This window comes from Vanellus vanellus (genome assembly GCF_965231255.1).
Source record: "Vanellus vanellus genome assembly, chromosome: 5".
NCBI classification, from domain to species: domain Eukaryota; kingdom Metazoa; phylum Chordata; class Aves; order Charadriiformes; family Charadriidae; genus Vanellus; species Vanellus vanellus.
In genome coordinates, this window is record NC_138910.1 from 24,773,680 (window position 1) to 24,788,189 (window position 14,510).

At 36.4% G+C, this 14,510-nt stretch overlaps 1 protein-coding gene across 2 annotated transcripts in view; it reads right to left on the reverse strand.

Annotated features, from left to right (window-relative positions):
- Positions 1–3,259: 3,259 nt before the first annotated feature.
- Positions 3,260–14,510, reverse strand: part of OLA1 (Obg like ATPase 1) — a 103,180-nt gene continuing 91,929 nt past the window's right edge. For both annotated transcript variants that reach the window (XM_082483342.1, XM_082483343.1), the window contains exons 8-11: positions 10,787–10,927; positions 10,009–10,105; positions 7,816–7,938; positions 3,260–3,786 (exon numbers count right to left, since the gene is read on the reverse strand). In XM_082483342.1, the coding sequence (XP_082339468.1) occupies positions 3,685–3,786; positions 7,816–7,938; positions 10,009–10,105; positions 10,787–10,927 (463 nt within the window). In that variant the 3' untranslated portion in view covers positions 3,260–3,684. The remainder of the gene's footprint in view (positions 3,787–7,815; positions 7,939–10,008; positions 10,106–10,786; positions 10,928–14,510) is intronic.

The window sequence follows — 14,510 nt, forward strand, 5'->3', positions numbered from 1 at the left end:
TTACTTCCATTTTCAAATGGCCGGACAAACACACCTGAGTTCCAGGCAGTTAGGTGGCTATTTCTAGTTCATCACCGACCACTGAGCACACCTGCTCTCCGTTTTACTTTAGGTAACGTACTATGGAAACAATATCATGTTTTATCTGATATATTAATCCACAAGGAAAGCCCAAGCCTGCTGCCCTGGTGCTGTTCCGGGAAACGCTGATTAGGACAGAAAACTATATCCTATGGGAGAGGCATCTGTGGGTACAAATAGTCTTCAAAAGTTAAATTTCCATTCTTCTTTGTGCTTCTTCATGGTCTGAAATGTCACGTATTGGGGTGCCCAAGTGCATCACCTAGATACTGCTACAGATGCTGCCAATAAAAGACAGCAGTAAGCTCTTACGTAGCTACAGCAGTGGTTTTATGTGACCAGGAATGTACTTTTAAAAGAAGTGAATCTCATCACACCTCTCTTCACACACACACACACACACACGCGCACGCACAGGAGTCTCACAGCAGGCAAACTGGTTATCCCATGGGTACTCTATGGCAAACTTGATTCTCTCTTGAGACTGAAATGAAAACTGCACTCTTAACTCCTCACGGGACCAGCCTGCACCTAGTCCAAGGTAGCCCCTCAAATACATGCTGTGGGAACATCAGGTCCTCCGTGCCAACCATTTTGCTCTCCAGATCTACTCTCAAGAGTTGCCCCACACACCAGTGCAGGTACAGCTGCTTTCACTGACATCTCCACATCACTTTCACTCTCTTTTGGCCAGTTTGGAGGCAAGCAGCAGTGATTTCCCTGTTCCACTAGCATTTGTTTAATCCCAGAAACATGCTGTCAACACCATGACCATTAGGCACTGAGAAATGCAAGTTAAGAGGAAGGGTTAGTACTCCTCCTCCTCCTCCACAAAATTCCCTACTTTCCGTATTTTGGAAGAGCAGCGCCTACAATGTTTTCTCACCCTTCTTCAGCTGGAGAAACAAAATGTCTCCTTCTGCTCACCATCATCATGCCCAGTGAGTACAGGTCACCGAGACTGAAGAGCATGCAGGCAGATTTCACATGTTTTTCTTAAATAGCAAATATGAGCAGGATGGATACATTGCACCTGGAGTCACCTGTGCAGGTTGGAATTCGTGTGCTTGGCTTAAATTAAATCACAATTCTATTTAAAACAAAGTGCTTGAAACTTGCTATACTTATCTACAAGTTTCTAGATGTACATCTTAAATACATGTGCCCACTGAGGAGAAACACAGGCTGCCCGTATTTAATGTGGCTGTTGCCACAAGTCACCAGTGATAGGAGTAACAGAGCTTATCAGATTATTCTTTCTTTTAATAAAACTTGGTTTTATTCTGGAATAATTGCTTAGCTTCAGTAGTTAAAAGAACATAAGTTAAAACAGCTGAAGAGATAAACTATTCAGGCAAGTTAATAAGCTGAAACATAAAATGTTATAGCATATATATTTTTAAAGATGCGGTAAATTTTTAAGCTTGTTTTCTGTTTTCAGAATATTGTAATAACTCCAAAAAACCCTGTCTATCAAGAACAAATTAATTCCATTTTTAATTATTTTTAGAACAGGGAGGTATCATGAAGTACACACATTCAAATCTAAACAAACATGGCTTATTAAATGTAACTAAGAGATGCAAAAATACAAAGCAATCCATTAATTGTCCTGTCCTTTCTAACAGCTTCTTCCCTGACATGTAATAATTAGGAAGCATGGGAGTATTTTGGAAACCAGAACAAATTTCAGCCAGGACAAGAGAACACGTTTCAGCGGGTATCAGTGCAGTAAAGAGGTTACTTCTCTTTCACCAACACATATACTCCACTTCTCACTCACCTTTCATTGCATCTAAAACCCAGCATGAGCCCTTCTCTGTTACTAGCACCTTGCTGACTTCCAAGAGAAACAGGTAGGCTCTGTTTTCTTTTGGATTTGACTTTTAACACAAGATTTGGTGGCCCTAATCTTTTCTCAATTATGAAACATCAAAATAACGCCAAGAACAAACACTCGCCGCACCAGGGAGACGATACAAAAGAGAATTTCAAGGGTTCCAAAACATCCGAAGTCCTAATTTCCCTGCTTTATAATACCCTCCCCCCTCCTGCCACCATGAAAAAAGGAGACGCTCTTTAAAACAAAATCAACAACTACGCGTTGAAGTCATCTGCCCTCCCTCTTTCTCCTCAGCGCAACTAAAGGCACGATGCCAACTTTTCAACAATGAGCCTCGTGGCTCTGGCTGACCCATGTCTTACCCGGTCAGAAACGAGAAACAAAGCTCAAAAGGCGGCGTCTAGAGGGAAGCCTCGGAGCAGAACACCACCAGCGTTCCCAACACCTTAAACACAGAGGGGAGGTTAGCCAGCGAGAAGTTGCCTTCCCAAATTCGACAGCCAGCAAATTTACCACAGCGACGCAAGAGGTCTGCCACACCAACAAGCCCCAGGTAACATCAGCATCTCTCCCAGCCCTGACCCCACTGAATCTGTAGCTGAATCCAGAGGTACACAGGCACTTCAGAAAAATTCAGGCTGTTTTAAATACATTAAACATACTGCAAGTAAGGGCAATTGTGCAGTTTGCATTAAAAGTACAAACTTGGTTTTATTTTTGCCAACAACTTATTATTCTGCGTTACCCAAAGAGACAGCTCTCCCTCATGGCTAAAGGTGTAAAAAAAAGTACTCACAGCTGCAGCCTTATTTCAGCAGAACGACTTACCTATCCATCAGAGCGTGACCTCTTCCTTCACAACACTATCTGCATCACCCTCCGCTGGCCTGAAAACCGGACCGGGGAGGACAACACACAACATCAGACACCGCCGCTCCAGCCTCCACAATTTAATAATTTCAAGGCGAGAATGAAATACTTTTCCAAAATTATTTGAACAAAAAAGCTTCAGTCTCAAAGCTCACATGATTTTTCTACATATATTGCCTCTCTCCAGTAAAAATAATTTATGCTGCATCGTTCTTATTATCCTTACTATCATCTTTCAGTGAATGTCCATCTACAAATTCATTAACTTTTTTGAGACAAATCATTGGCATCCTAATCTTCTGATTCCCATGAAAGACTCACTTTCGAGATACAATTGCAGCTGCCCCACACTGCCAGTTACTGTATCATACACGTCTTAAAATTCTGTAATCAGCATCCACCAGGTGCCGTATCGCATTCAGCACACCACAGTCAGTCAATACAGACATCCCCAAACACACCAAGGCTGGTTTTGTCAAATGTTTTATTGAGTGTAGACATCTGGAGTACTGTAAAACATGCATTATCTGTAGATTCAAAAAGGAGCAAGCCACATTGTCCTCACTGTCAAACGTGTCAGGCTTGGCATACATGATGGAGATTAATGAAGTATCATGAGAGTAATATGGTTCCTGAAAAGCTTCTACAATTTGGAGTAGGGTCTTAATCGTTTGAAATGCAAAGCTGTTCACATTTAGTGAACTTGCATGTTCGCTGGAGGCGCCATGTTTTAATTCAAAACAAACAAGAATAATTTCACTGGGGGGAGGGGAAGTTCCCTAGGTAGAAACCGTATGCTTTTCGTTTCCAGATATTCCATTCTAAATAAAAATTCATATGCTTTTTGAAGCAGCACAGTTTATTTCTGAGCAATGAACAACATCTGATATTCATTTCTTCTTGGGTTGTTGAGGTGTATTAAATTTAAAGAAGATAATATCTCCATCCTCCACTATGTAATTTCTGCCTTGTTGTCTGTATTTTCCAGCCGCCTGTAAATAGAACACACAAAAGGAAAATGAGTTATTTCATTAGGCATTTTATAGTATTTTCAAATTGTAATTTTAAAATACATTTTGGTAAAGAAATGGTACTACTTCAGCTTCAGAGTTTCACAGCCATAATACTCCCTCAGTTTGACATAATTTGGTTTTTACATGCATATATATACAAAAATAATGGTGCTTAAATCCCATCGGCATTATATAGCAGTAAATCTGTAAACCCCGGCCAGTCTTAAGATAAAGGACACTACTCTTTTTTTTTTTTCTTTTTTCCTTTCTCTCAGCTTTCAGGCTTTCTTTTTCTTCATCTAAAAAACCTGCAGATGGCAAACACTGGCAGCAGGAATCTAAAACAGTATTGCTGGAAAGGGCGATCAGCAACAGTGTGCATCATGGCTGCATGGCTGTTAAACTGGTATACGAACTTCTCCTGAGCGGTTCCTGCAAAGGACAAGCGAGTACTGTCAAAACTAAAGATGGGAACACTATGCAAAAGTCACAACTGTACATGCCTCGTGCTTCGAGCGGGGCTCTCATGTCTGCTTGTGCCCAGATAATGAAGGACTGAGGAGCACAAAATACAGGCTCGGTTTTTCTGACAGAAATTTCCTTTAGAAGCAATTTGCTTCAGAAAGACAGATATAAGAGCAGATAGGCTGTGAAACCAGGATACAGGAGAAGGCATGTAGACCAAAGGCATGAAAAGGAAATTCGTTATGAAAATGCTGTACTTGAGGAGAGCAGAAAATAGGCAAGGAATCTATTAAATAGCAGTACTCCCTGCATTAGAATTTATTCTTATATTTTTCTATCTTTATCTCGTCGTAATTAAACCTGGTATTACAGAGGCTACAGAGAAGCTGTGGCATTAGGACTGACAGACTGGGCGGGAGGTGGTCTGCAGAAGCATTTATCTTGAAAAGTGATCTACAATATGGAAAAGTTGAGAGCTTCTGCTTTAGTTCAATAACCATTCCTGTTTTGAAGTTTTCTCTTGCAGGAGAAAGTGCTTCCATGCAAGACCTCACTGTGCCATTATTCTCAATGACACTATCACAGTGGTGGCATGCTAAGATCCCATTACAGAAAAGCTGTTAACTAATGACCTTAGTTGCAGTAGAACAGATCAGATTAATGGTACATAGTTAACTTAGACACCTTTCTTTCACAAAACCTGCTCTGTAAAGCAACATATTTCCCCATATTGCTGTCTAGGAATTTAGAGGCTCGATAACCTTCTTGCTGTCGTTCCGTATTTAAATGTTGTTACCAGTGATGCTAGTCTACAGAAAATTGCAGATAAAAGAGCCTTGGCAATAAATATATAGTGTGATAGTAATTTGCCTTATTCCATATGACAATATTGATAAATAATATATAGTATTTTGCAAATATTTTTATATCCCCCCTCCCCCGGAAATTTGTTTAGCCTATAAAAGGTTTACTTTCAAGTAGACTTAGTAGTTCTTTCCTTTGAAGATCCTAATAATGCTCAAAGTCAAGAGTAATTAGACTAATTGATGGCATAAACACTAATAAAACGGTGCTGTAAAAATCATCAGCAAGTGTAAGCAGCAGGCACAGGTACAGGGACATTTTACAGTCGAATACATTTATTACTCAGAAATATTTGTAGGAAAAACTGACCTCCACAGAGTAACAATGCGGATTTTTTTTTAGCACGCTACTACATGCTGTCAAAGTGGCATAGACTTCTTTAATTAAACACATTTTGACACACTAATGCAAGTTTATGTATTTTTGTTACCAGTTTACAGTTAATTAAAAGTGACAGTGTTCCTTTAAATTCTCTAGAGACCATTTAATCCATTTCCATTGCTATCAGAAACACTGGTTGAAAAAATCAATACCCATTTGTGAATCTTGAGTATGTATTAAACAAGACACGTCTAACCAGTTCATTTGCACTTGAAAGCAGCCATCTGTAGAAGCCAGCTTTGCCTAAGCAGATATGATTGCTAATAATGTGATATCCCTGTAGACTACAAAGCCCACACAGAGCTATTCAGTGTATAGTTCACAGCACTGGCATTAAATTAGTTATGCTGTACTGGTGTTAGACACACACAAAATCAAACTTAAAAATCGATCAACTTGATAACATACAAAGCAAGCAACTCCCATTACCACTGTTATTTCAGTTGACTCCTAAAAGCTCCCAAATTTAATTTTGAAATTTACCAGCAATATAAAAGTAATTAGTATTGTGTACGGCATGAAACATTGTATTAAATGCAAATTAGAAAAGACTAGAGTAATATAACGCATTTTTCTAAGAGCGAGGGATTTTTTCCAACCTTGATTTAAAAACTGAGTAACAAATGCAGATATGCTTGCTTTACAGATACTTCAAAACAAGAAAAATTTAATAATGAAATTATAATTTGGATATGGAAGCTTGATGTCTAGAATCTTATATCGTGAAAAGCAAATAATACATAAGCAAATACTCAGAGATTAATAGGTATTAACTCATGCAGCTTCTCAGGGAAAACACTCAGATTTGAGCATCAAAAACTGTTGCTGGCAAAATTTGAATCTTGGTTACATAAAGTGGTTTCTGACTGCAGAATGTTAGATTTATTTATAGCTGCGGTTTCACTTTACAACTACAACTCTACTTCCCTTTTCATAAGGCAGTTCACATGCCGCAACGAACCAATTATACTGGGATTTTTTTTTCCCCTCACTTCCTGGGGTTCAAACAAACCTATTAAAGTCCCGCTGCTCAGTATGATCTTCCTTAGTGATACCACTGAGAATAAGCTGAATCTGAAATCATAGTTTTGCATACCTTTCAAGCTATCAAATAGCAAACAATAAAGCTGAACCTTTTAAATTCTTTAACACATTATAGATGTAGGAACCTTCAAATACGAAGATTGATTAAATCAAACTAATGTGCTTTGTAATTGCAATTTTATAAAATACAACTCTCAGTAAAACATCAAAAATGCCAAACGAGAAATCAAACGTGTATGAAATAAAGAGAAGTTTCTCTGCTTAAAGAAGCTGGGAATAATGCAATAGCAACACAAAGAATAACAGCTTTTCTTATGACATTTATTTGCCATGTACAAGTTCATTCCACATTTAATAACTTCAAATCTGATATAATTTGTCAGCTATAAGAAGGGCACAACTTTGGGCACCCAATCAGTCTCTGCCCTCTAGTGTTGAGAAAGCAGATAAAGCTCCACTTAATAGAAGCGTCACTACAAAGAAGCAGGAGCTCAAGAAAAAAGTTCTTCATTAAATATCTTCACTGTCTTTTCAGTAGATAGTAGCTAGGAAACTTCACCTATTTAATATATTTTCGTGGACTACATACAACTATTACTGGCATCCTGAACAATTAATGTAAGGCATGACATTTTTGAATAAGACATCAAAGGGTGATTGAAGTAAATACTGAAATGATAAATTTTAAGATTCTAATTGTGCCTATCAGAGTCTAAGAGTGGAATCCGCTAATCCTGAAAAAAAGTTACATTTTTATAATATAATATTTTCTTAACAATTTGCATCCAATATTTGTATTACCGTCACCGCAAACTCAAAGCAAGATGACACATTATTAGAAGAAACAGATTTTCTGTGTTTCTTGCATTTTCTTTTAGAGGCGATTCAAAAATCTGCTATCTCATCTTAAAAAATGTGATTTTTCAAAAGCAAATGCATTTTAAAGCTTATTAAATTCTGAACCCTAACACATAAACAGAAAAAAAAAAAAATTAGCATAGCATTTGTCTTGGTGTTGATATTTAGTCCATAAACTGTCATCTCCTGGATACTGAAATAGTTGCATTCCTGTTCAGTAAGTTGGTGCATTTGAATTCTTTCCTAAGTAAAAGATGAAAATAGATTTTGGTCTATTGCTAGACGTGACTGTTAGGATTAGCCTAGCATCAAGAACTTCTTCCCAGGGAAAAATAGACTTGAAATGGAAAAATGGCACATGTGGAGGAAGGGAGAAGAAAAAGATGGGGAGCTCACCTTGACAGCAGCTTCTGAACCTCCTTCTTTAAAATCTTCATATTTCATTACTTCAGCCATAATGAATCCCTTTTCAAAATCTGTGTGAATCTTCCCGGCTGCCTGAGGAGCCTTCGTCCCTTTCTGTCAAACGAAAGACCAGAAGAAAATTAATTGCATTTAGGAAGATTGATTGCAGGAAAGAGGTTTCTGCTTTTTGATATGCTTTCCGGATCTGCTGAAAGTTTGTTTCATATCAGTTAAAATGTCACGCATACAGCTGGGTAATTCTCAATATTGGGACATACAGATAGATGCCTTCGCCACAGATAAACCAACTGATATTAAAGAAGGGCAGCTTTGTTTTTCCTAATAGGTATCAACAGTAGTATTGATTTTAGAAGCTATGATTGTGTTTTGTTGTGGGATTCACTTCGATCCCTAGCTCTCCACACAGAAAGTGAGGAAAATAAAGATTTTTAAATGACTTTAAAATTTGAATTACTCAAGACTTTTACTTATATCCAAATAATTTCAATTAAATGATAACATTCATTGGCAAACAACATTTGTAATCAAAAATGATTTATGGATCTCAAGCCCTACATATTAGCTTATTTTTATTTCAGAATAATATAAGTCTAATATAGAACAAAATAAGCATTCTTACCAAAATGTCAACAATTGAATCACTAAAAAATAAAAAAATCACAGGCAACTATTATAAGATAATTTAAGTTTATGCAATAGAGGAGAATGCATTATAACTGCATGCTTTAAATTACAAGGACATACATTCTGTGCACATACAACCATGGAGAGAAATTTGAGAAATAATGGTGACCTAAAGGCTGCTTAATAAAGCATGTTAAAGTGCTAAGGAGTCTGACAGTGTAAAGCACAGTTTTTACAATAAAAGATGTATTGGGTTAATATGGCTACTCACTGATGCTTACCTGACTAAATATCTTTGCACATTAAATCAAAGATACTTACAATCAGTCTTAAGATAAACCAGCTTTCAAATTTTCTAATAAAGAGCAAGCATTTCTCCTACTGAAAACAGTGGAGTTTCAGAATGTGCTTTTAAAAGCTATGGCAAGAATCAGAACAACAAAACTTTTGCTTTTATATTATTTTGGGAGCTCTTTCAGGGACTTTAGCTAGCAGTTATCATGTAAAAGGAGATGAGATGAAAAGGCTAAAAAAATAAATGTGCTTTTAGGAAAATAAGTTTAACGTGTTAAAACATATACACAAACATCTGTAGCAGTATTAATAAAAATATAAATTTACCGGAAATTATGTTGATTAATGAAAACAAATTAATTCCATTGAATACAATTAAATACCACACTGAAATTCACTGCACAGCACTAAATACGCTGATGCAAAAAATAACAGCTCAATGACAGATCTGCATCTCCAAAAGTTGACATTTTTGTAATTTTTAAGATAAGAGTTTGTAACTACATGCATTTCAAAATATTTTTCAATACTAATCTTTATATTATATTTGCATTCAAAGGCAAACCACTACAGCTCAGCTCTTACTCTCCTCTGGGAATAAATTAGTCGATCTCTATGGCTATAATCATTCTACATCAATATTTAAAATTCCTAATATAATTTCAGGCATTACATAAGTTCCCGGATAAACATATAAAACTACCAAAATAAACTAGGTCTAAATACTAAAGTCAGTAAAAGACCTGAATTACTGCACACTGATTTTAGGTTTTTGAGCTCAACTGTGTATCCATGAGGAATATAATGATGTTATATTGCTTTTATTGCTGAAAATGTAATCCGAGCAAAGCAAAGGAGGAATGAACCACCCGCAACCCAAACAAACTTAGTGAATACAAAATGAAAAGCAACATCAATTTCACTGCAGACAAACCCAGTCACACAGATTAAGCAAGCACAATACTGGTACGTCTTATCTCTGACCACAGGAGGAGGGTAGACAGATTCTACAGGATGAAGAAATTCAGACTATGTAATAGGCAGAATCAATTGTTACCTGCCTCAATCAATGCAGCTCCACTTTCACTGTTCAGCAGCTCACAAATAATTAAAGTTATCCTGGACAAAAACCTCATCTGTAATGACTAGCTAACCGCCACCATGACAAACTTCAAAGTCAGTGATATCAATCTGAATTCAATAGTGTGGAACTGGATATAGCTGATGAATAAGTATGAATCTTACCCTGATGGTCCATGCACGCACTTCATCTGGGCCTGCAGTGAAAAAGTATTCTAGTTGGAGTGCTGCATATCCAGCCTTAATGATCTTTGCTAAAGCACTGAAAAAAAAATGAATCCAATTCGTTCAACATATACACATAAACCAGCTAAATGCCCCAAGTAATCAATTTACATGGAAAGACATCATATATTTTGAAGACATCGCGTCTACTTTTAAACACAGCAGTAATCGCAGTAGCCTTTTTCTTTGAACTCTTTTCAGAAGAACTACTTTTTTACTGCAGCCTCATAAAGACAGTATTTTGATTTGTTTATTCAGCAGGATACAGAAATATGGGATAAATTTAAATCACCCTATCAGGCAGCACTTTTGGTCTCATGCAATTTTCAGGACTCCAGGTCATGAAAGCATAACTGTTTGACTGAAATTCAATATTGAAACAATTTATTATAGTTCTTCAGAAAAATTATGGCAAAATTTTCTCCACCGTCCCTATTCCCCATGGATGACGAAACAGTTTTGGTGATCATTCCTTCTCAAAAATATACATAACTAATACCTATGTTATAATTAAAACACTGTACAGAGATGACAGATGACAGTTAAAAACTTAATTTAAAATAAATCTTTTCACTCTGTCTCATGGTAAAGAAAGGAGAAGATTCTCTCTTTATAATGGTAATTACTCTGTCATTTATTATTCTATCAGCGCAAGCAATTAAATTACTGCAAGGAAATAGTTGATAATAAAGTGTAGGGAAAATGAATGCTAATTAACCTTTGTGTCATGTTCTCTTCCAGATACTTCTGTTTCTCCTCAGCACTCATATCTTGCAACTTGAGTTCCAAGGCCCCACTAAAAGGAATGACCAAAGCACCCGGGTCGTGCTTGTCCACCCACTCTTTAATTTTTATCAACCTGTAGACAACAAAGGGCACAACATTATCTTGTAGTGCATGCATGGCTGTACCACATTCATTATTATCAAGTAGCACATACATATTCATAAGAATTGCACGGTTTTATGATGCCATCTTTTTGTGTATTGCTTTCCAAGGTCAAGGCATTAACAGGCAGCAATTGCTTCAGGTGTACTCCATTAACATTTCACTGTTTCTTGGTTTCTCTTTGGCATTTAATCTATCAGAAATAGGCATAATTTGAGACAATAACTAGGTTTTTGGTGGAGGTTAAATACTTGCAATCTAAAATGCTAACTGAATAAAACTTTGTAGAGCTGTGGACGTACGTTCTTCTGTGACTTCCAAGAGTGATATTTATCAAATGTGGTAAAACTGGGGGCTTTCAAGTTTTGTTGGGGTTTTTTTTGTTGTTTTTTTTTTTTTTTTTTAAAGTAGCTCAGCAGCTAGGGCCCATGATATGAACAGACAGAAAAGAACACTACATTCTATAAACTCCTAGATAGCAAGCAGCACCCTGCTTTTTTTGGCTATTGATCTTAGAGTATGCCACAGCTAATGAATATAGGGACGTGTTTCTACTAGTTTCTCCCACCTTTTTACTACCTCCCCAGGACAAAGTTTCTAGATATTATACATTATTATTTTTAAATAATCAAATTTCCTATTTCTCTTCATCTTCAATAACTGGCAGCATCAGTAATAGTTTGCTGTACATCTAATTTTTTTTTAGTTGAACAAAACAACAAATTTAGAGCTACAGCTTTATGGCGCTAGTTTTTGCATGTTCAATATCCTATTAAAAATTAAGAAAATCTTTGCAGCAATAGCTGATGTTTAAACAATCCTTAAACGCAGGCATCACATTCACTACTGCCACTACTATTTATTTTAAATTTAAGGGAGACATTCATAAATTACCAGTAAGGAGTTCAATATTATTTATAGGGCACAATTTCTGAACAGGCGTGGATGGCAAGAATGAGAACTCTGTATGCTCAGCAAGAAAACTCAAGAGGTATAGGAATATTTTCTGCACAGTAAGACACAAAGTACAAAATACAGTACTTTGGGTGCCGTAGATGTTTCAGACCTGAAGCACCCACCATACAGCACAGGGTTTTATGCTTGCTGAGTTCTTTTTCTTAGTCGTGCTAATCTCCAAGATTTAGACTAAGGTTTTAACAGCTATTATACTAAAGTGCTTTGAAACTGTGGCCTGCAAACCTTTAAATAATCAATGCAAATGTCACTTCAGAAAAAAATGAACTGAACCACAAGTTCATCAACACACATTTGTCAAAGAAAATAGCAGGGGATCAGAGCTATTATGAGATTAAGTGCATGGCCCACTGAGTAGGGTTTTAGATGGGACAAAGAATATAAAAGTTCACTCAACAGTTTTCACACGTTTGTTATATAAGGCTGGTCTTCTATCATTTACTTATGTAAATACCCCATCAGTGGTTTTCAATCCTCATTATACTAATCTTTTTTTCCTCCAGTTATCCAATGAAAATATAGTCTGGTATCCAGGACTGATACGGAAACACTATTGCCTTCAGAAAAGTCTGAACTGAAAATCACAATTAAGGTCCATTTCTGAATGTGACATGTGACATTTAACAGCATTTCTAAAACTGACATTTGTAGTTAACTAATTTATTTTGGCTAACAAACTGGATATCAAAGTTCAGAACTCATAAATGCCAACCTTTTACAGAAAATGTATCTAGAAATGGATCTGCTATTCGTAAGTGTACTTCAACATCTGTGCAGACATCCTTTTTATTTATTTTTTTAAGAAAGTATCTAACACTGGTCTCTAGACTAATTAAATAACATACCAAGTGAAAGACAGAATGAAACGTGCAAACTTGAAAAAGTGAAATGAGCATAAAAGTAACTTCAAAAATTGGATTCAAATTCTGTTTGGTAAATATGGTCATCGTAAGTAATAAACTAAGAACTATTGTGGAACAACAAGATAAGAAATAATTACTTTGGCTAAAACACCAATTCAGAATAATAATAGTCTTAGACTGTCATTTTAACAGCTTTTCTATTGAGTCCTTAGAGGGATTATTTGCATTCCTCAGGTATTCTATTGTACAATTCAGATGAATAAAGACTTACAAATCATTCCTCTACCGCCAGTGTGAGACTTTGATCCAGTGAATACACCATTGTACCTTAACTGTAATTGGCAAAAAACCTGACAGTGTAGAGCATCACAAGCTTAATAACAAAGGAGAATATCTCAAAGTGTTGACAGATGATCTTCATAATGCAGGAGCAGAGCTGGTACATTTTAGCAATAAATGAGCACTGAGGTCTAAAGGTCTCTGAAGTGACTGACATCAGACCTGCTACAGCCTCACTAAAAGAATAAGGTACTGCATCCCACTCCGTACAGACAGTCGGGTTCTTTGCCTGAGTCTTTCACTTTTGTGACTTTCAATGTCACAGGAATTACTAAAAAGTACCACGGAATTCCCCTAATGGTGATAAGAAAACAAAAAAAGTAAATACGCAAATATAAATACTGAGATGTTTCTAAATGAAATTTTCTCCAAAGCAAAAACGCTTGACTAATAATCAATAAAGTAATAGTGCATGTTTGCTTTCCTGTTAGGGATAACCAAGTATGCTAAAGAGAACAAAATTCTCTTAACAAATGGTAAGAATTAATGTCAAAGTCTGTTTTATTCGAGCACATAATTTTTCCATGGAAATGCTGTATGTCTGGTAAGAGGACAGCATTAGTACGCTCATTTGAGCCTTTGTTAAGATAAGCAAATCCTGGAGTATCTCTCCATTATTTTACGCTATAGTTGATAATGAATGATGAAGAGTATTGGATTTTAGACTGAAACTATTGACACTTAAGAAAATCTCAATTAAAAAAAAAACCCAAACACTAAAATGTAACAAAATGAAAAGAAAAGGAAAAAAGAACACCCCCCCCCCCCCAAAAAAGGGGAGAAACAGGCAGAATGAATGACCATGATTAACAGCTGAAACTACTTTAAGAAACATGGAAGTGCTCGAGATTAAAACCCTTCTTGACAAAGTAAACTGAAAACTATGTGAAAACAGTGTACACACTAAAAGCAATTAAAAATATCCTCTTTCCTAATTAGGTTTTCATTATTAGTAGAGTTAAAACTCAATTCTGATTATAAAATATAGAGCAGAAAGAAGAAAGGCTTCTTCTAGTATTCCTCAGTAGTAGCAGTGAGCGATCTCTCAGAGCATTTCTGGACATCTGTGCAAAAACCTGACATAAGAACAAAACCAAGACAAGAACAAAAACAGATCTGAACAACTTGCAAGTGAAGGCAGCACTCAAAATTCTGACCAGAAAAAATGGCCAAGAGGAATTAAGATGCTTGCTTCCACCTAACACTGTTACTGTTGGCTGATCAGGAGATAAGGAAAGAAGAAAGCATGTCAGCATATCTACTACTAACTCAAAAAAGCTGTGAAGACCAAGATGTTTCCTTGCCACTACTAGATTCTAAAATTTGACGAAGTCATCATTTAAGGGCATTCCAGCTATTAACTCCCCTCCATGAGTC